Source organism: Sebastes fasciatus, chromosome 11 (genome assembly GCF_043250625.1).
Source record: "Sebastes fasciatus isolate fSebFas1 chromosome 11, fSebFas1.pri, whole genome shotgun sequence".
NCBI lineage: Eukaryota > Metazoa > Chordata > Actinopteri > Perciformes > Sebastidae > Sebastes > Sebastes fasciatus.
The window spans coordinates 13,981,281-14,005,089 of record NC_133805.1 but is presented as its reverse complement, the minus strand read 5'-3'; the positions used below and the strand labels follow the sequence as shown (position 1 = coordinate 14,005,089).

Below are 23,809 nucleotides of genomic sequence, written 5' to 3'. Positions count from 1 at the left end.
TTTTTTCGACACACCACGACTTTTTTCGAAATACTATACTATACTACTATACTATACTATACTTTTTTCGAAATACTATACTATACTTCACTTCCTATACTGAAACTTTAACTTCTTTCAAAACTTTCTTTTTAACTACCATAATCGATTTATTTCAGTAACTGTACTTCTACTTTGTTTTACCACCATTCTTTACTCTCAGTAAAAAAAGCCATTTTCACAGTTACTACTCTCTCTAGGATTCCGACAGCACTTGAAGGCATCATCATCATCCCCATGCTTTATTCCTCTGCTCTTGTTCTTGTGCACATCCCAGATTATTTATCACCAAACAAATCAGCATGGCTGTTAAGTGGGAGTCAATTTAGATACATAACCACAAGATCAATGGAGTGATCTGCTGTAATACCAGGGTGTATTCAGGGTGTTTTGTTTACGTAAAACAGAGCAAGACTGATTGATTTGCATCGAGTTGTAATAGGTGTGTGTGCTGTTTGTGCTGACCCAAACAGCTGCACTAAGAGATCAATACAAACTCGTGTTTTATAGAATTTTTTTTAATATAAGTCACTGAGTCCAACAACGTCATGTATGATGATGGATTATTCCAATATCCATCTACCCACATTCATTGATTAACTCTGCTGCAGGTATTACACGTGCATTAGAGACAACTAAATAGAAATCGATGCTTCTATTGGCCTCCAATGTTTGAGCATGAAAATGACCATGTGTGTGTGTGTGTGTGTGTGTGTGTGTGTGTGTTTGTGTGTGTGTGCGTGCGTGTGCGTGTGTGTGTGTAATCTTGATTGATTGACATTTTTATTGACATTTTTAATTGCAATTTATGGAGTGAAAACAGAAATCAGTGAATTCAGTAAATTGAACTTGTTATCTGGTCAATTCTCTCAGGAGCTATCTGGCTCCTCCTGGTGATGATAGAAGGTAAATACAAACAGTTAGACTTCTTTCCCCATCTATACTCTTCATACTTCAATTTCAATATTTGTAGTTAATCTTAAACATTTGTAAAATAATAACACTGATGCACATTTCTGTACAGCTTTTATCAATTCTTGTGATTTATAAAATAGAAATTGGTACCCATACAGCACAAGAGGTGCACTATCATACTTTGCTTCTCCCTTTATTACGTGTGAACAGTATATTTTTGTGTACGTGTGTATTTATTTTACTATGTATAAGAGCATCTGTAACACTAAAATGTCCTTAGGGATGACACAAACTCAAATATAGAAAGAATGGGAAATTAGAGTTTTTGAGCTTCTTCATTCAAAATGAGACTATTATAGTAAATAGTTATAAATACTTTCTAATATTCCCACTGAAATGAGCCTATTATTACTATGCGGTCAAATATTGTAATTTTTCAATCATTAATTATCTTAACATTCAAAGAAGAGTGACCTCTTTTTAACTCAAACAATGATAGCTCTACAATAACATACCTAAATAAACAGATAAAGAAAAAAAAGGGGATATAATTTTAGTTGCAAGTGGATTTTTATTTACTTTTGTGTTTAAAAAACAAACAAACAAAAATACATCAACGATTGAGCTGGCAAAAACCAATCTTCCAGGTTTCATTCAACCCTGCATGAGGCTGCATCCTGTCCAAGCATACAGGACAAAGATATGGAATTGCATACAAACGCTGAAACGAGAGGTACAAAATAAAGTGAAATGTTTGCACTGTTTGTCCAGTTGTCTTCACATTTTGGTAATTTGACCTCATGTATTGCTGCAATGGAGCCAAAAGACATAAAAGCGATTAGTGTTTTACAGGAAAACATGGACGTTAAAATGAGTCAGCAAGTTTTTTTTTCCAAGCACCGACAGCAACTATGGGCTAGCAACATGTCAATGGAGACTGGAAATCAATAACTATTACACGTTACAACACAGGCTTCGGTTTGCCTCTGAAATGAGGTTGCAACAAGGGGGGGAAATGAGAGCGTTCAAGAGCAGCACGCATGAACGCACCAGATTTACTGTAATTGGTGAAATAAACACAATACTTTTGTTTCAACATGGAAACTGTGAAGACTATCATTTCCATGTGGAGAATGAGTGTGCACCGAGACCACAGCGGCTGCTAAGAGAGGGCTTTTCTATGCTCAGAAGCTTTAAATGTCATGTAAAAGGATGTTTTGATTATTAATAATATAAAAGTTGTTAAGGTCAAATTTGATAAGGTGCTTTGATTTAATTTGAAACAAACTTGTGTACCAAATTTTCCCAAAAGATTCTTTATGTATGCTACTGTATATTGAACTGATCGTTTAAAAAGTAGTAAATTGACTGTTTTTACCAACAACCCTCTTCAGTAACAGATAGCATTTTCTTTGTTTTCAATAATCCCAACTCTGTTCGGTGTTGTAAAAAGATAATTCCAGTTGTTGAACTCTCACATTTAAATACTTCCATCTTCAAATTCAAAACATTTTGCTAAGAGAACCTAAACTCTGACAGAGAGTAATGAACGATGTAAACATTACCAATGAAACATCCAAACTTTGCAAAATGGAACACTTTTTATGAACGCGGTAAAACGACTAACCAACCAACCGACGCTGCGGCACAAATGCTCACGTTAAAGTATTTGTCCTGCAGCATTTGTTAGCCTTAGTGTTAGCACAGAAAAATTACGGCTTACAGCAACATACACATAAACTCACAGTTTATACTGTAAGAAAAAAATCAGTCAAGCAATATCAATATTCATGTCAACAGTCAATGTCAAACAAGGTTAAATTGCACAAAAATGAAATTGCAAATGCAAACTACAGCATGATGGGCCTAAGAACATAAACAATAAATGATATGCATATACAGTATCTATATTATATACACACATTTGGACATCCTTCACAACTACTGAGAACTCTAAACTGTACAATATATCTGCTATAAGAACAGTTGCGCAAAATACCATTTTGATATACAGTAATACTATTTTTTTCTTTTACAATGTACAAGTTCAAACTGTCCACACAATAAAATGTAAAGCACAAGCCCGAAAAGGCCACAAAAGTGCATGTTATCAGGTCAGTTGGAAGCCACTAGAAGGAAGGACAGGCATTGAGAGTGGGAATGAAAGCTGCCAGTATGGAGCTTTTCCACACTCCCAACCACAGTGTCTTGCAAGATTAATAGTTAGTGGAGGGAAATCTGGAGTAGATAGTAATTAGACATGCAGGCACACATGACCGCAGATGCACAAACACATTCTTGAACATGGTTAGATCATCATGGTGAAGGTGACCAACATGTTAGACGCGCACACACACACACAAACACACACACACTCTCACACACACACACACACACATAGGTTATGATGTGATAATGAAAGTCCTTCAACATTCTCCCACTCCCAACATTTCCCCACACCGTCACATTATATTCAAGTAGTGGCACTCCAATAGTAGATAAGTCTCGGTAACTTTTTGGACAATCACACTTCACATCTCAAAAAAAAAAAAAGGACACGTTGGTCTCATGTTTTCACACAAGATTTTTAAAGTCCTGAGCGGTGACTGGGTTGCAGGCAGAAGTTGGCCCTTGTATACCAATCTTATTTTGGTTTTAAAAAAAAGAAACACAGAAGGTCAACTTTGCCCGCAGCGTGTCACCACCAGGCACAGAGTTATAGAGGAATAAAACACTGAATGTCAGCTTTTCAACCTACTCTATATAAACACAAGCTGGTTTCTGGGGCATGACTGACAGGCCGTCACAAGCTCATCATTGTGTTTTCTTGTGTGGTCGGTTAGCACACTTAGATCTCTATGAACTTCAGGCCATTGTGGGGGGCGGGATGTTCAGAGGGAAATGCTTGAAGCAACACTTTCTGTAGTGCAAAGCTGTGCGGTTCAGTTGACTTCAAAACAGACTGATGTCTTAGTTTCAACTTCCTTCTGACATTCTGCTTTTAAATTAACATTCCTGTCATCTGATGGTACAGTAGTCTCACAGCACTGAATCAACATCAGTGCAGACAAATAGTGCCAAGTAGAGTGAAAATTGACCTACATTTAGTTCTCATCTCTCCTGTCAAAATCAGTTGCCTCCAAGCATTCCCCCTTTTAACAATATCATCTCTATCCGACAGTGACAAAGGCCGTTTTTCACTCTTCACACAAACTAAAAACCCTTTCCGTTAAGGCCACTGAGTTGTGCTTAAAATCTTTTCCTTCAGGAGGTACCGTTAGTTTAACAGGTGCCAAACTCTGTGTCTTTCCCGTCAGTGCCTCCTTTCTCTCGCTCATCTGTGAACTGTAGCGCCCTCTATCTGTTCAATCTGATAAAGGGAACTGGAGGTGATGATGCTGATATGGTAACAAAGGGCTTTCCTCCCTTCTATTTCTTCATCTTTTGTCCGTTCTTCCTCTTCTGGTCCACTAGAGTATTTTTCGGTTTTTCATTTGGTCTTCATTTTGACATTTTGTCCTTGCGCTCCCTCACCAAACAGCTTCCTTCTCAGTCATTTGCTCCCTCTTTAAAAAGGAAGGAGACGCAGCTGGTGGGCTAACGGCCGAACAGGTAGATCACCACTTCGTAGGTGCACATCATGATGGCGGTGTTGGGGATCTGTCTGACGAGGTGGGTGGTTAGGCCGCGGTACAGCGCCCGGTATCCCTCCTCCCTGGGTACCGTCAGCAGCGTTTGGAAGAAAGAGCGATACTTGCTGCCTTCCTCTCGTAGCCGTGTGCGGATCACCTCTGCGATTTGAGAGTAGAGGAAGAAAATTGTGTTAAATACACCACTGGCCACTCGTTGTTCTGGTCAGACTTTAAGTGTTGTGATGTCTCCTCTAGAGCTAAATTTCCATATCTGCCAATCTCAAGAAAACTTACTATTATAAGCTATTTATTGATCCATCTTTTGTTAAACAAACTGTCCCTCAATCTGCCTAATCCTAACCTACTGACAAGAAGATGCCAGAGATATTGTTTTTTTCCCAGAATGACTTTGGACAATCCTAACAGAAAACATCTGAACTGTTGTATTCAGCTGAGGGCTGTACGTAGGTGGAGAATGAGAGTGATATTTATAGCATAAGTGGACCATGTTATTTTCCAATAAGAAAAAGTGAGTCACTGCCTCACTGAGAATGTAACATGTCGCAATGTTTTCTCCCCGTAAAACTACAAATTATTGTTTTTGCACTTATGTTTGTGAACAAATTAAAACAAACAAAACATAACATGTTAACTGATGAACTTTAAAAGGTGCTGGGGGCGTGCCAACTACTGTTGGTAATACACTGACTATGCATAAGTACCTCATAAGTACTATCCCTTTAAGACAAAGACATGAGAGTGTCAAGTATAAGGATAAGTCTTGTGATATTCTAATTGGGGTTTTTTCCCCACAAAACCCATGACAAGACCAAATTTAACAATGGTTTGATTCCACTAACAAGTATTGCCCATGTAATCAAAGCCGATATAGCTTTTCCCTTTTTTTTTTTTTTTAAAGGTGCTAATTGCAGGATTGGGAGCATTTCTATCGCCTCCACACGGCTCTCAACATGGTGACGGCTGTGCTGGCGGCTAGCGGCTAACAGTGAAAACAACGGCAACAATGCTGACAGAGCTAACAGTGTTAACCTGAGAGGGAACTGGAGGGTAGGGGCTAAGCTTCTGCAACCACTATATCTTTACATAGCAAATAGTTATTAGAAGTTATATTAATGCTCTGGATATCGTATAGAGCACCTTTAAAGGTTTATGCCTTCAGTAGGAACCAGTGGGTTTGGGGCTGAGTGCCACAGACAGACTGGTGAAGTCAGAAAGTATTGAGATATGGACTAACACATTGTTGGTTTTTGTCTTTTTTCCATGGGATTTGTTGACAATAACAAAAATATGGAATATTTTATCCTTTGAAAAAGAAAAAAAAAAAGAAGCTGAGTGAGACAGAAGGTTACCATGAGGGTAGGCGATGGAGGTGGCACAGGTCTTGGAGGTGGCCGCTGCGAGCATCATGCCCACAAAGTCTGAGGCATCCTTGACAGACTCTTCCTCTTCGTCCATGCTGGCGTGGGCCTTGGACTCCAGCAGTTTCCGTTTGATGCTCTCGTAGATGACAAAATGGATTACAGTCTCAGAGATGCCGGCGTACGAGGCCGACATGCCCCTGTAGAAACCTCGCAGGCCGTCCATCTGGTACACCCGCCGCACGCACTCAAATGCATTCATTCGCCGCTGGCCCCGGGTTCTGTAATCACACAGAGACTTTTAATCTAAGCTCTAACAATTTAATTTCATTATCATTATCATTATTATAGGAAAATTAATGAGTCATACAACCCATCCCACTGCAGCTTCTAGACTGATGACATAAAGGTTTGAGCTTCCTCACCTGGTTTCCAGCTGCAGACGGGTCTTAATCAGCCAGATGGGATTGGTGGCTGTGATGGCGGTGAACCCTGGGGATTTCAGAGAAGGACAGAGGTTCAGACAGATGCAAAGACATTTGGAAGAACACAATCTAATCAGCTATATTACATATTCTATACTGCACAAAGACAATGAGAAAAGCACTTCACCAAACAGGATCAACTCGCTTCAGTTCACTTTTCTATGAGATATATCAATACTCTCATAGAAATGATTGTATAGATGATTTGAATCAATGTCCGTATTAATTCAATCTTTTTTTGAGATTCAGTTACAGACAAAAATGCATTTTTTTTTCATTTTCACATATTGATCCTCTTCATGTGAAATGCTACACAGGTGTATGTAAACATCAGCTCTCTTCCTGAAGTATCTTAACTAACAACAGTGCATGAAGGCAACAGCTGTGAGTGCTTTCTTTGTTCTTTTTTTTCATTTATCATCTTAAAGAAATATAATATCTAACTGAAATCACTGGGAAATGAGGCCAAGCAGGCAAAGTCATTTTAGGCATTTGAGTGTGGCAGATTGTTATTATACTGCAGTCTGATTCATTTCTTTGAAATGCTAATGAGAGCTCTTGTGTTTCTAATAAAAATCGTTTGCGAGCATACGGAGGTGATCTGTTTTTTTAATATCATTACTTTCAATGTGCTTTGAAATACACACAAAAGTATCAACCTTTTTTTACAAATAAAAATCTGCCATTCCACATCTTTAAGTCACAACACAGAAGGTTAGATTTTTAGTTTTGACATCGCTCTAAATTTTCTCTCATTGTCGGTTCATCAATATGAATGTGCCCCCTTTTATTAGTCGACGAGTGAACATCTTTATGTTCATTCTTTGACATTTAACCAACCAGTAGTTGACTGGTTAGACACTAGAAACAGGCTGTTGGCCTGATACTAGCACAACTACAACAACACAGAGGAATAAAATGGTGTCTGGAGGAGATTCTTCAATTATTCAGCAGGACTAAAGTGGAAAGTCTCTGACGTGAAATTTAGTGCAGGCTTTAGCTTGTAATGGGGGAGGGCAACCTTGTTGTATATGTCCATCTGCCTTCACAGCCAATCTTAACGTTAGCGTAGTTGAAACTGGGGTCACCGAAAATGCATTAAAAATGCACTTCTATGAATAAATATCAAGCAGATGCGAGTGTGTGCATGTGCTTGTTTGAGCTATTTACAGGGGATGATACTTTGACTGTTTTTGTGGGGGGTTTTTTAAAGTAAGAACGCCATGCAATATAAAGTAATATAAAGTTTGATATGTAGGGTGTGAAGCTAACTAATGAGCACTTTGTGTCATTGTGAAATGACAGAGAGCGATAAAACGTGGCCATTTGCAGAAAACAGCTAAGACGAGGGCAAGTCTAGAAAGAGACCTCAGACTCATCTAGCAGTGTATCAATGCAACACAGCCCTACGTTAAGGCAACAGCGTGAAGAAGAGAGGAAGACACAGGTCTGTTGAAGAGAAGAAGAGAAGAAAACAAAAAGAGGAAGAAGAAAAAAGAGGGAAGTAGAAGGAAGTAGCGTCTATGGCGTGTACTCACGAGGGAGGGGCAAAGCTCCTCCAGCTCCTCCCCGCTGCAGCTAGTAGCCTGCAGATATGGGGGGCACAGATGGCGGGGGTCTCCCACCCAATCACGCAGGGGTGAAAGCTTTACAGTAAAGCCCTAAAATAGACACAGGCTTTTCTGTACCACAGTCACACACAAGCAGCAGTCACATCCACCCCAACCCCACCAAACCACCCACCCTATCCCATTGGTACTGTACAGGGAGTTGGAGAAGAGATGGGAGGTGAAGGACTCCCCATCTTTCTCCAAACTCTAAGCCCCATCCCCTTTAATTTACTCTTATACGTAGAGTTACATTTCTTTTACAATGTATCCCTCCCTTTACTCAACTAGAATAAAGAAAAATGTTGACTGAACAGAAGCCAACCCAATCCAAAACTCCAGCTCCATCTCACCAGAGCGAGGTAAAACACAAAGTACAAACATAAAGGCAGAATATTAAATTGAAGATGTATTCTTCATAATCATTGTGCCATTATCAGTTTATAATCTACATTTTAGAGGACTAATTAAATCAAAATGCTTACTGAAATATGGTAGAAAAATAAAGAGAGGCAGGTGGAAATGCTAACCTTGTCGGTGTGTGTATAACAGACTCCAAGCGGTGGTGGACAATGAATGGTTTTATGAATATGTGATGACAAAAGGATGAAGTGGTTGATCATAGTAAAGTGGATCAATCAGGTGGAACAATGACTGCAAATTCAAATGCCTCTCTGGGCCAAACCTCATTCTGGAAAAACTGGGATGAATTTAAAAATAACATTAAGGTGTCCTTGAATGTGGAGAAAAATGTGTCTCCAGAGAGCCAGCCTGCTTCTAGAAAAACACATCAAATAACTCCTGAAGGACTTATTGAATCCACTTCAATGTCACACTAAAGGACACTGGAAATGGCAACGTCAGAGGACAACATTTTGTGAATATTCAGTAAGTCTCAATATTTATTGTAAAATAAACCGCTTAACGTTCATAACTGCGCTCATTATAATGGAGAGGCCTGTTCAATGTAGCTGTTTTTATTATGACAATTCAACTCTTGGTTTGAATGGTTTTAGTTGAATTTGTTGTTTGTCCTTCAATGTTTATCACTAATGTTTTTCTATTAATAACTGATATGTGTAAAAAATATCTGCACATGAAAGATTTATCACATTTTTTTCCTTTGAACCATTAAATCAAAATGTCTCGATGTAGATTTTTCACAACATAGAACGTACTTAATAACTTCAGAAATATTTCTGGTAATGGAAGTGAACCACACTTGCCTACTTTAGATAACCAATGAAGATACATACAGGCTAACTAGTCCTTGAGCTGAGCCAATGTGAAGAGGGGCACGCCGCTGCATGTTTGCATATGACCCTTCAATAGGCGCATAATCCCTGTGCGGTTTCTCCACAGCAGTTTGACCTACATTCAGAGAAGGCAAATATGCTTTAGATTAACTGCTGGAAGAAAAAAATAAGTCCAAGGGAAGAAGTGGGACTAGCCTCCTTTCTCCGAGTGCAATTCACACCAGGAAGGTCATGACTCCACAATGCTACTTTACAAAACTGGAAGCAATTATCCCGACATCGGGGTCAAATTTGGCTGTTCAGTCACTGAGGCTTTCTTTAGCTCTGCTATTTGCCAGTGCTGCCAAGACTGACTATAGAATATGTGCACATGAAAGACAAAGACAGTAAGTCTATCTGTACAGTAACAGACATTTTTACTGTATAGTACAACTACACAGATATTCAATTCAAGGTACTATGAATAAATTAATGCAACTGCCATGGTGATGAAGATGTGTGCAACATGAAGAAAAAATACACTACTCTCTAGGGATGGGTATCGTTTTGATTTTATCGATACTACTCTTATTGGTTCTTTTTCATTACTAAATACTTGTTTTTTAAAAAAAAAAAATTATATATATGTAAATTCAGAACAGGATTAGAATGTATTTATATTTAAAATATAACTAAATGTTGTTTCTTGAGCAGCAATAGCAATGTTTACAACAGCAAAGTCACTATATAAAGTCAATAATATTTCACTGTAAACATGTCAATAAAATAAATAATATGTGAAGTTAATAAAGAATGAAAAACAGTTAGCTGTTAGACTACATACAGACAGTTTTTGTTTTAGCTTGTTTGTAACAATTCGGTATTAGCCAAGCTAGATGACAGAGAGCAGAGCAGACGCTGCAGCGTGATAATAAATTACACCAAAACATTAAAAAGTACAAATAAAAGAACCGGTAATGTCGGAGCTTATCAATACTCCTGTCATTAATAATTTAGCCCCCGGAGGCCCGTTTAATACCAGGTTTTGGTACGCATCCCTACTATTCACCAAGCGTAATGACCAAAAGGTCACCGACTCTTCTATATGTTGTGTTAAAGTTTGCCCAACTCCATTACATGTCTGTGCCTTCACAGCATCTTGTCCACATTCAAGTAATAATTTGTGTTTTTTAAACTGGTGCCAGTACTGTTGGGGTTAAACTGTGAAGGCAAACGCTCTTCAATAAATAAATCTAAAAAGAGGAAGTCATGTCGAAATAGTGCCAGCCTTTTGGATGATGCACTGATACCGATTCTCCTTGAAAAGAAATGACTGAGGCACTAATGGTGTTGATGGATGATGACAAAAGACAAAATGGAGCACATCAATTACAACCTTCTGTAGCAGTGACAAGGTTAGCATTTCTTTTGTGCTGACAACATAAAATCCACAGAAGTGGTTGTTATTACTTTACCTTTACTATGTTGATGGAACAAGGCAACAGGCTAAGGGGAAGGGGGAGTTGTGTGTCAAGACCTAAACCTACAAACCAGCAGCAAACACACTGCCTTAAGCAATGGTAATATCATTACAAATGAATAACCATTATGAACTTTCTAATATTCATAAAATCACCATGGTTTTCATCATACCAGTGTAAAGAAATGGGGTGCTACCTGACGTGTCCGCACGAGTGCCAGGGGCCCCGGTTGACCTTTGGGGGCCGTGCTCTCTCCTCTATATACACACAGAGCAAAGAAGGGGGCCCAGACCACACTGTTTAAGTAACAACTTGGATGTTAAGCCATTTTACAGAGTCCTCTGGAGAGGCCTCAAAAATGAAAGAATAAAAAGAGGGAAAAGGGGCAAGGAGGAATTAAAAAAATAATGGAGTACATGGGGGGGGGGGCAAAGGGGCTAGGAGAGGAGGAAAGCACAACCTAAACTTTGAGGATCATGTGGTTTACTTCTTTTTGTCAAACAGCTAAAAATATATACAGCAGTAGATGTAAAATGCCAGCAGTGGCAAATTATAGCCTGATTGTCTATTGTCTGTATATTAAGGATTTGTCTCCTCAACTGTATGTGGGCTGGCAAGGCCACCATGATCCAAGATCCTGTGTTATCTGGGTAGATGTTTGGGTTTAGAGAAAGGAAATGCTCAGGTAAAACCTGGTGAGAGGAAGCAGTAGATGTTCTATGTGGCTGGTATGGATACAAGGTAGGGCTGCACAATTAATCGGATATTATTCTTGATCACGATTTTGACTTCACAGATAAACACAATTAAATGAACATATCGACTGTGATGCTGGCGTTTTAAAATACGTGCTCTGCTCAGAAAACTGTGCTGCATATCAAATCAAGCGCTTCCTAAGCTAGAGCCAGCCACCAGGGGGCGATCAAGATGTTTTAGCTTCGCTTTTGGGGAGCTGTTATGCTGCTATGTATGCACCCTGCAGCTGCAACCTGTGAAAAACTTTCCTGAATGTTGTGGTGGCAGTCCAGAGTAGAAGAGTAATATTTTGGGTAAAAAGTTTTGGTACACTTTGATTTATATTTTGCTTCTAAGAGATGCACTGTGAATTAGCATCAGTCTTATTTTGATGCAAATATTTGTACATTAGCAGGAATGTAGAACAACATGGAAGTGAAAGCAGTGCTGTGTTAAATTAAATGTGAAAGTGTAATACAAATATTTTGTCCCTAAAATCAATGAGTAATTGTGATAAGTAATCGTGATCTCAATATTGATCAAAATAATCATGATTATCATTTTAGCCATAATCGTGCAGCCCTATTTCAAGGTGCTTTTTTGAACCATTTTTATCAAATGCCAGATGGGAAATTAACTCTTTACTTTGAAAGTACAGTGTTTATAACACGTATAAATGTATCTTTCATGGCTTGGTTTCAAAGTAAACTAAGTGAGGCCGTTTCCACCACAATCAGTCAGTTTGATCCTGAGAGTCTTAAATTGTGCTTTCTGATAAACCCCCTATTGTTTATATTTCATATTTCTACACATGAAACAGCTATGCCTACTAATAACATTTATCATTAGCTAGCTTTGGCATGCTTTAGGTATTCACAAGCTTTTAAATTTGTGAAAATCCCACCATCCCACACATGTATATGGAGAGGGGGAAAAGGGGAGGGGGTGAAGTGAAACTCTGGGATACTTCAAATTGTGAAAATGATGAAAAGATAAAGTAAAATAAAAATCTGTCTGATGAAGACAAACTGAATAATTATTTAACATGTTTTTATATATATATATATATATATATATATAAAACCCATCAGTGATTTACACTGCCCAGGCAGACTGACAGACAGACAAACAGGCAGAGATAACACTCAGCGACAGACAGTGACAAACAGACAGAAGGGAGGGGGAGAAGGAGCCATCTTTACCTGCCAGCCCAGCCGACACCATGTGCACTTGGGTAGAGTCTGGCTCCAGCACGCCATTCAGCTTCTCCTTGGCTGTTGAATAGGCCGCAAAGTAGATCGCCCTGTTGCACATAATCATGAGGAAAAAGACAGAGGTTAGTAAGATGTTAAAAACACTGGTTGAATTGACCAAGAAGGATTAACTACTGTTGTGTACTCTAGTGAGGAAATAGTGGGAAAAAAACAATGCTTTTCCTCATAGAGTGCTGCAGGAATGAGTCTTAAAACCTGGAAATGAGTTAGCATTTTAGCACTTCAGGTTCCTTCGTCTCAAAGTCAATGGGTTTTTAGTTAATTGCCTGAAATAAGGTCTGCGGTTAACACAAGCTTAACAGATTTTAACGTTTTTTTCTACGATAAAATACGTCAGTAAATATCCCACCTGTGAATTTTGAGGCCTTAACGTGTCTTAAAAAAGGTGGTTGCAAACAAGTGGCTTAATGAGACTACTAAACACCATCACGCCGACTTGTCCGCTTTTGCTCATACGACTGTGGTGTAGTTTTTTTATAGCCAAACGTTAGCTTTTTACTTCTGACGATTGCATTCACGCTTCAAAAATCATAAAAGTGTCCATTTGTTAAGATTATCTTGCTGAACAAAACGTGTAAGTATTAAAAATGTTTGTTTGCCGCAGAACTTATTTTCTGCTATAATCCAAAACCCATTGGAAAAATCCCATTGGCTTTTTCTCGAGGGAACCCAGGGGGATGCTAACTTTTGGGTTGGCCTCCACTAATATGTCATCCCTGGAGCACTCAATTAGCTTCTTCAGTAACACTGAATTAATTACTGTGTATTGCTAACAATGTAACACTGATCAAAATTATAAATTTGCAATAAAAACATAATGATGAGCATTCAGGAATTCAATTGCACTATAAAAGATAACTGACTGGAACCATGAGTTCAGTAAATTAAAATCACAAATACACACAAACACAGACAAATTGTATTATTAAGTTAACTGCATTAAATATGGAAACGTTATTTAAATTGCCTGAATGCAATGGAGCTAGGCCAAGCTAATATGTAGTCAAAATGCAAGCCACTGAAAGAAGTTTATCTCTGCCTGAGTGTGTGCATCTCAATCTCATAGCGCGCTTTAGTAGCAGATTTATCTCCCATGATTCTAGCCGCTCCTCACTAAATAAAACGACAGGATTTAGTCAACATTTCTGCTGAGTGGAATTAAACCAAATGACCTTCCGTCTCTGCCCTCTTTCTGAATCGAGAGCATGCACGCACAACATAACTCTGCTCTGCAGATGAGGGATGAATTATGTGAGTGGGTCTGAATGTGTATGTGCATCTCTCATACGTAATGAGTGATGCTGCTTGTTATGTGTGTGTGTGTGTGTGTGTGTGTGTGTGTGTGTGTGTGTGTGTGTGTGTGTGTGTGTGTGTGTGGCTAATGAACGCCAGCAGCGAGCCCAGTGGACTGCGCCCTCATTAGAATCAGATTTTTTTTTAGCTTCGCAGCGTCAGAGTGCTGTTTCCTAATTATAACAGGAGAGAATAACTCCGTAGCCCAGCAACGCAGACCTCCCCTTGTTTACAAATGCATCTGCAATCTGCAATGTATCTGTTATTTCATTAAATTATACTGCATTTCAATCTTAAGCTTTACCTAAATCAGACTGAAATATTACATCTTACGTTGCCATATATCTTCAAAATTGGAATCTTTTTGCTGTATCTATAAAAAAACATGCAGACATTGATGGCGGCATGTTGATCATGTTAAGTATCTTCTTAAAAGAATCAATTCGATTTTTCTGCCTGCAGCTGTAGACTGAAGTGAGGAATTTGGATGCTCTGAATAATGAGTCATGATTTAAAGTGTTGCTCGTGAACATTTTCCTTTTCATGTACCAGTGGAGCCATAAAAATAGTGTCTTTACTATTATTATTTCAAACACAGTTAAATCTGATACGGCGTCAGTTAAACGGGGGGACAATTACATACTAAATATACAATGTATAGGCTATGTGATGATATACTGTATCTCTAGTGTCACACAAGGTCAGAATAGTTTCGAATTTTAAAATAAAGTGTTTTTTGCTAGTTTTAGTTTAGTTTCAGCAGGTTTAGTTTTTATATATTAAGTTTTAGTTTTACAGTAGTTTTACTTTGTTTTTGTTGGGGCAAGGTACAATGTCTAGCTATATACATACAAAATACATGGTATTAAAATGCCCATAATGTTCAATATTTAATGTTCGTGCTACTTTAGTGAAGCAATCGTGGCATGTCACCATCTCCTGGAAGGTCAAATCTGTTCAATTTCTGTGGTTCAATGCCACGAGAGTTGACGGAAACTCATGCAGTCTCATTTTTTCGGTAGTGATATATTATAGCTTAAAAAACTAAATTTTATTTTATTAGCTTTTTTACTCGTTTCAGTTTAGTTTTTATTTTTCACTGCTTATTTTCGTTATATTTTTAATTTACTATAATAACCCTGATTCACACAGCCTGGAAAGATTTATCTAAATTTGGTACTACATATAAATATTTTTGATAGGGAATATTAAGCTTCAAGCGGTTAATAAACCCGCACATAAGACAGCCGGAAATCTCATATGTTGCCATTGAGTTCATCAGGCTCACTTCTTATGTAACAATATCTTCCTATAGCACAGTTTACCATAGCTGTCCTGACCAGGAAACAAGCTGCCATTTCCACAGCTGGACAACTCGCCTACGGGACTGACACACATGCACATACACATACACACACACACACACACACCCAAGGGCATTTTTTCACCCCTCAGAGAGTCTGAGCCAGACCGAGCGAGACAGCATATACAGTGCAGGACCCAGAGGACAGAACAGTTCTGATTTAATATAGGCAAAGAATGACAAACATATCAAAAGAGGAAGAGACAGAGAATAAGAATAAAAGATGACTCCAATAGAGAGAGACAGTGACTACAACGAACCAACGGGAAGAGGACAACAATGGCCATGTGATGCAGCAGTAGCTAGGGAGAACTAGACAGGTCAGGGAGGGGACGGACAGACACAAACACAACTCTCTCAATACAGGAACTGCATTGTGATAGTCACATGGCGAGAGTGTCACAGCTGGCTGGCCAGCGCCTGCTGTTGTTGATGTTTCATTCAGACTTTGATTGACTGAGTTCCAACTGTTATGCAACCCTAACCAGCCAAGCTAAGAGAGCGGGAACCTACTCATTTCCTGTAGGATTTTAAGCACAGATTTACATTGCATTTCTGTGAGTTTGACTTCATGCATGACTGTATTTGTGGCCTGCTGTTATTGCTGCCAACATAAGCTCTGAATAAGCGCAAAGCTTGAAGAAATTAATAGAATATCTAGCAGAAGCAAATACATTCCTCAACAAAAATGTGTGTCCAGGTTTGATGTAAATGACGCAGAAATGCTTTTATTCTCCGATAACAGGTAGAACTAGTGCTGATAACAGTGGTTCATTCTGAAGGTTTCCTATAAACATCAAATAATGTGGCGACGTACTCTGATATGTTGGTAATCAGATATACAAATACATCATTTTGTACATTTTTATAGGTCAGTAGTCAACCAAAGAAAATCTTGATTGACTGAAATACTACCTACTTTTCAATCAATCGATTAGTCAATGGGGGGAAAAATATCTGCACATTATGTCTAGGTTAACTTAATATTAAATATTATATTAAATATTTTTAAACCAGGCAATTATTTTATACTTAAATTATAACAACAGACACAAAGCCGACCAGCGTGCGACTGCCCATATTCATAGGATTTCAGAAAATAGTCAACTGTCAGTTGGCGTAGCACCTACAGTTATATTTCAAACAAAACGATTAGGGTATTTATTACACCAAACATACTGAAATTAGGGATGGGTCATGATTTTTTGAATAGTCATTAAATTATAAAAAATCAACTAGTTTATCTCTCCCCACGGAGCAGCTGCTGTGGAGGACTAGTTCCCAGTGATTATCGGATTGTATTTTTGCTTGGAAAGCACATCCCTAATTGAAATATGCCAATTCTGATATATTCACACTCAAAGCCTATCAAGAAGTGATGCGCCGGTCAGGGTTTATCAATATACGCACCCACCTGACCCATTATGAGAGCCAATCCGCACTGCCCAACCCACAAAAATATGCGATAATCAACCACCCGACCCGCAAACAGCCAACTTTATGCATTATAGTAGAATAATTGTTAGTCCTGACAATTACTTTATCAGGATTGAAAACTGAGACAGGGACAGAAACTGAGTGCCACGGCTCTACTCTGAGCTCTTCCTGCATGCTGGGAGCTACTACAGCTGTCCAGAAGGCTCTCTTTCTTCCACGCCCACAGTAGTGGGGAGATCTCAGCTAAATAAACAGACAAATTGTTCCAAACGGTGTTCTTGTTATTGTTGAATGGCAATTAAACAAGAAACCCTACATTAAAGACATGGACTATGTTTCTCTCTCTCTCTCACACACACACACACACACGTCCCTCCCGCCCCTGAAAATGATAGGTTAAGAAGCGTTTTTCTCCTAATGAAAGTAACACCAGAGATTGTCCAACCAATGAGAATTGGGTCAGACTAAAGAGCATATCAACCAACCAATTGATCAACCGACCAGCCCTACATTTTTGTGGTATTGCTTAGGACATTAGGTACTAGGTAGGAGAAGCAACATGCACCACACCCAGAATATTGTCATTATAATACTGTACATACCTGGAAGGTGCCACACCCACAAGATTGGGTCCAAGTCCTCTGAAGAGTGAACGAGGTCCCTCTCTCTCTAGAATTAACCTGCAAAGAGAGATTGAGATTTCAATTCCATCATAATACAGAGAAAACATACAGTATATTTGACATCCATGTAAAATGCTTTATATAAATGTATACCACTGGGCGAATAACCATGTGACTGGAGAATAACTCGCACCCTCTGCTCAAGTTATATGCTTTTATTTTTAAAGAGAGTTAGATGAGACGATTGATACCACTCATTGTCTGTATGCTAAATATGAAACAAATGCCAGTATCTGATTAGCTTAGTTTAGCTCAATGACTGGAAACAGTTTCTGTATAAAGGCTGGCACTAGCTTCATATTTATCGTGCAGGCACAAGTTTGTATCAATCTTCAGATCTCACCATTGTATGTAAAAAAAAAAAAAAACCTTGCTGTCTGATCACAGAAAAAATACAGAGCTAATACTTCATATTAATGTTTTATAGGGCACGATGGGAAACATAAAGGAAAAGTCCCTAAGTGCCCTAAATTTGGACCAGTAAATTATAAAGTTTTAGGCAATCTGCCAGGACCTGACACTCAATACAGCCTGACATTATACACAGGGTCACTGTCAACAGACCCAAAATAAATGAAATGGCAGGTGTCCTCGCTCTGGTGGTGTTTATAGTGGTGTTATCATGACGGCTCACATGTTCATTGTCTGGTTGTCACCTGAGTTCAAAGATTATTCGTCGCTCTCCAACCTAACCCAGAAACCTCATTCAGAACGAGCGCGGCTTATGGCTGACCTTCATTCATCGCCCGTTTTCACATAATCTGTGATGCAAAGTACATTCAAAGAAAAGCCATCCTGGGAAGAAATAAGAGACCTTTGGGCTAGATAATAAACTGGTCCTTTGGGGTTGATTACATTCTCTAGACTTCCGGCCCATACAATTAAAAACACAAGACATAGCCCCGATCTTTCGTGGAGCAGCCATGTAGCAGTATTTTGTTCAGCTTGAGGGTTTGTGGGCTGTGCATTCCTACCCTGGCTATGATGTTTTGCCAACTTCAGACAACAGAAAAAGGATTTACAGTATACAGAATCTCCTCAAGAGTAAATGCCACAGAGCTCGGAGTGACAGTGCTCTCCACAGTCACAAAACTTAAATCATTAGCAAACATGTTCTGCTCTAAAATGGAACAAAGCCTGCACCCGTTGGCCCACTTTGACTCGTGTGTTTCTTTTTCCTTTCCTTGCCATGCTACTCTTCCCTCTTCTGCTACACTCTGTATCATGTAATGGAGGTGTACAGTTTCTGCTCGTGGCTGTTTCTCTCAATGACAACACACACAAAGTTTGTCCAAGATTCCTAGTTTTCAAAATAATTCATACGGGCATTTGACTGTGGAAACTTCCACACACACCGCAGCTTGTGCATTATGCAATGTGTTGAACACTCTGTGCCATACTCAGTGACAGTCATGGTCATAGGTTGCCAGAGAACAAGAGTAGAGCGCTGTAGCTACGTTGAACATTTACTTTAACACCGTTAATCCCTCCGTGACCAACGTTAATTACGAGTATCCAGCCACACTGGCTTTCAGTAGCTTCTAAATAACTAACCAATATTGCGTTGCCCTACTACACTCTCACTTCCTATCTTTCTGGTAATTTCCCACTGGCTAGTGAGAAGAGGGATGACATATCATGTGGCCCAAAAAAGGAAATTCTTTTGTGCATTTCTTGCATTGGTTTCCTAGTAGTTGGTTAGGAAAAGTACCGAAAAACACTCCCACAGCTTTAAGGTCAAAATGAGGCTTAAAATGATCTACTCTGTCTTTCATTACAGTGATGTAACTGTCCATCTCCTGGAGCATTCAAGGTGTCATGTTGAGGCAAATAATTGTCCTCTTAAAGCACATTTGTTCTTAGGAAGTAGTGTGAAAGGATGTAGTGCAAAATAAGAGTCAATGTAAACTCATGGGAAGATTACAATGATACAGGACATACAAAGAACCTGTTTCATTATCACTGTGGATTCACTTAAGAGTACCATAGACTAAATCTGCGTCTTTTGGTCATAGGCCGCCAACTGACATTGATGTTTGCTATGACGACAAACACGGAGTGTGTGTTTCACAGCTCTGACTGACTGATTACAAAACTTACCAGGACTTCCATTTATATCTTTCAGACCTTCCTCCTTCAGAATCGGTTGGTAAAAGTATCCTGTAGCTAATCAAAACTAACCTTGGTGGGTCCTTTTTCTAAATTATCCCTAAAAGAGTACAGTTAGTACAATAAACATTTCGCGTAATTGTCCTTACTTGAGACAGTGCAGAGGCCCTGGTGGAGCGACACGGGCCACACTGGTTCCATTGACGGTGTTGAGCTGGACTTCAGAGATGTAGAGAGTGATGGACGAGGACTGAAGTCTGGTCTTCACAACCTCCAGAGGACAAGTCAAAATTGCGCCCACTGTGCCACCACATCTAGAAGAGAGCAGGGAAAGGGTTGAGGATGAAAGGGTGAAGAGACAAAGGGGATGGTGGAAAAAAGGGACAGAAAGGAGAAAAACAGTGAGAAAAACACAACGCTGTGCTTAAGCATTCACATCGGTCAAACAAGAGAAGGTCAGATCAAAATAATGATATGTAAATAACTACAAAATCATCACATATCCTATATAGCACTTGTATTGTGTTTTCATTTTTGCTAATTTAAGTCATCATATAAAGCTTCTTTGAGTATCTTAAAAAGCGCTCAATACAATGTATTATGATTATAATATTTGGACCAAGTCATATCTATTTTTACTCTGCCAGTTTTCTTGTTTAAACCATCCTCTAATACTGATCTCCCTAATCACTGGTAACACAATCTGTTATTCCCTTTGGAACTAAAATTATCTAGGAGCAGGCACACACCATGACCTGGTGTTGTGATATGCAAGATAATGCAACGTGCAAGTTGTCAGCTAAGAGTGTATAACTGGTTTCGTGATGCAGTTCAGCAGGGCCATGGCTCAGTATGACTGTAAAGAAATTGCTGACTTTTTCCATTTGACAAGGCAAGATTGAGTTGTCATGTAAAATTAGACTGTTGTTTAGCTGGCTCACTGAACTCAAGCACACATACACACCGTGACTAAAAACATTACCGCTTACAAATAGAAGCGAAGACAGATCTTGTTGCTTAGACATTGACCTCTACTCTGACTGAAGCCATCAGCATGTAAACAAACTAAAGGCAATTTAATCACAATCAATTCCCTCCTCCTTATTAAATATCATTGCGTTATGCCTTTCATTTGTATGGTATAAATTAGTACTTTATTCTTATGAGCCCAAGGCTACCAGGCCTCATCTCAAAACAATATTCTGTCCCCGGCATGCCACACGTGCACGTTCGCTGATCATCTCTGCTTTCATCAAAGGCTTGGTGCCTTCAACAAAAGGATTTTGTAGACAAAGCTTCACAATCAAACCACCACAAAGCTGGAAAGTGCTTGTTGACTACCGTAGTGACAAACCGTATGAATGCTCTACTGACCGGGCTAAGTGAATACTAGCTGTAGCCCTACAGTGGTGTATGTGGACATCTTGGCTGATAGCAGTGAATTCCTCTAACTGCTGGCTCTTTTGAGCTACACCAGCTATATTTACTTTTCAAAAGAGCGACCCACATTCATGCTCACAGGCAGCCGTGACCCTTGGCCTACTTTCTGGGCTATGCTGTCTGCTGCATGTGTGTGTGTGTCTCACAGTGGCCGTGGGAGGAAGCACTGTGCTCAGGCCTCCAGCTCAGGTTTTTTGGGGAAAGCAAAACTGAATTTGCTTATTCAAGATAGCAATGTGTCTTGTGTCGATCTCCGATTTTAAATCCGTGAAAAGAGAGATAACAGAGGACTTGTGGTGTGATGAGATTACCATATTTGAATGTCAATGGTTTGGTGCAGAGATGAAAGCAGAGGCAACAGACTAAGAGAAACTGAAGACAATGGATTCAAATAAGTGGGAGACATACTGTGTCAATAAACTGCAAAATTCTACATCTCTGTGTTGACATTTTCTTTGATGAACAAGTTGTTGGGCCTGTCTACAGGTTGTGAATGGGAATCGTTGCTCAACTTTTGTATGGGTCACCTATTTAACCTAAAGTTTAACCTACTTTTGTGGCCTCATTTAGTAGTTTGCAAAAGATCCACAGAAACAGCACAACACTTCAATTTTTACACCCTAAAATTACCTTCCACCTACATTTTGGACAGTTGCGCAATACCAAAAATGATGATGATAGTTTTGAGGAGCAAATATTATCAGATGGATGTTTGCAGGGTAATGCTCATCTGCTATATCTGGGGGAGGGGGTCCTTGAAAATGGAAATGTATAGGAACCCTGAAAATTAAGTTAGCCTACAGGAGTTGTAATTTTAACAGTTGTTAATATGCATAAATAAAGAAACAAAATAATGCAGAAACTAATTCAATTGACTCTACATACACAGACCTGTAACTGGCCTTTTGTTTCATTCATCTAATTACTCTCTCAGGTTCTTAAAAGGCTAAATCTCTGGAGAAAATGAGCAGCACTGCTGTGGCTGCTGCAGAACTAACATCAAGTTATCCAGAGAGAGCAGCAACGAGCCCGGAAATAGATTGATTTCGCCTTCGAAATAAAAGCGTAAAAATATTGTCACTAATAGAATAAGTGTATTTACAAGCACACAACGCCAGAATTTTTTTTTAAATATATTCGGTGGTATACCCGAAGCCTACTACATATACTTTACCTGTTTTGCATCTACTTTACCTGTTTTATTTGCTTTATAACTGTGTGTGTTTTACCTGTTATATGTTTTATCTGCCTCCTTTAGTCTTGTCAAGTATTTGATTTAAGGCACTGACCAGAAACGTGAATCTCGTTGTATTTAATACAATGACAATAACGCTTTCTATTCTATTCTAAGCCACACATAAACTCAAACTCATTGTGTCACATTCGTGTTAATATGTTTCTGTTCAAACGGTCTTATTTTGAAATGTTGACAGGAAGTTGAGTTTAAACCAACGGTTTTTTGACACAGACGTGCACACACCTGACAGGGTTTGTAGCACATGCACGCGCTGCATTGACAAAACGGCTAATAACCATCATAACTAATTAGCTAGCTAACATTACATAACGTAGACGATGAGTCATGTTTGAATGCTGCCTGAGACTATTAATTTAAACCTCCAATATCTAAATAGAAATGCGTAGTCTTGACTTACCCTCCAGCGAACAAATGAACCAGTGTGTCCCTTTGGCTCATTATTTAGCAAGCCGTTGCCAAGCAGCGCACCTTTGGAGCTGCGGCAGAGGGTCAAACACCTTTCCCCGTTGTTATCTGCCTCCGAGAGGATGTCGATGGGCAAATGTCGTCGATGATGATGATGAACCAGCGGTGGGGCGAGTCTGCGGTGATTCACACTGCAGTGGGCCGACACAAACCCCCCTTTGGCTCAGGTTTCTCCTCTCACACGCAGATATAGCTTCGTATCTTCGCTCACCAAGGCTAACTAACTACAGAATAAATATCTCAGCTCTCTAACAAACGGTTTTATGGCACATCCACAAGGTTTGTCTGGATTGTCTCCTCTGTTTCATCGCTGCAGAAGCAAGAGGTGAAGGAGGCAGAGCTCATAGTATTTACAGTACAATCATAGGCTGTGGAAACACACGCTGCTATTGGTTCAGCTGGCCTCATGACGTCACGCCGTCACCGCCTTGACCATGCACTGTTCACATGCTCCAACATTGAATGAATCAAAAAATCTTACTCAACCCATCTTTTTAGGTGTGACACAGTTTGTTTGGCTTGAAAGTATTTGGACAAAACCGGTTTTTTTTTTTGCTGTGCTTGTCTCATTGAGGTCAACACTTTATAGACTGCACATATATACATATTACATATTATACTATACATCCTATATACAACTTTATAGACTGCACATATGTACATATTACATACTATACTATACATCCTATATACAACTTTATAGACTGCACATATGTACATATTACATTTATTTATTTTACATACTATGATTATTTATTGACGGACTGTACACACTATGTTCGCCCATTCACTCTGTATCTTTTATATCTCTATTAGCGTCTTGAGATAACTTCTGTTGTGATTTGACGCTATACAAAAATAAATTGATTTGATTTGATTTGATATTATTGTTTTTATAATTTTTGTATACCTTTATACCTCTCCTGTGTTTCACTCTGTTTGCTGATGTTGCTGCTTTGACACCTGAATTTCCCTCGGG

General features: G+C 39.1%; 1 protein-coding gene across 1 annotated transcript; it reads right to left on the bottom strand.

Annotated features, from left to right (window-relative positions):
* Positions 1-1,505: 1,505 nt before the first annotated feature.
* On the bottom strand, positions 1,506-23,183 carry slc25a36a (solute carrier family 25 member 36a). The gene is made up of 7 exons (XM_074650895.1): positions 22,763-23,183; positions 19,817-19,981; positions 17,478-17,555; positions 12,711-12,811; positions 6,391-6,457; positions 5,957-6,246; positions 1,506-4,745 (listed from the first exon to the last, which is right to left on the bottom strand). Exons 1-7 carry the CDS (start codon positions 22,801-22,803, stop codon positions 4,552-4,554), a joined length of 936 nt encoding a protein of 311 aa, XP_074506996.1. The 5' UTR covers positions 22,804-23,183; the 3' UTR covers positions 1,506-4,551.
* Between the last annotated feature and the right edge of the window lie 626 nt (positions 23,184-23,809).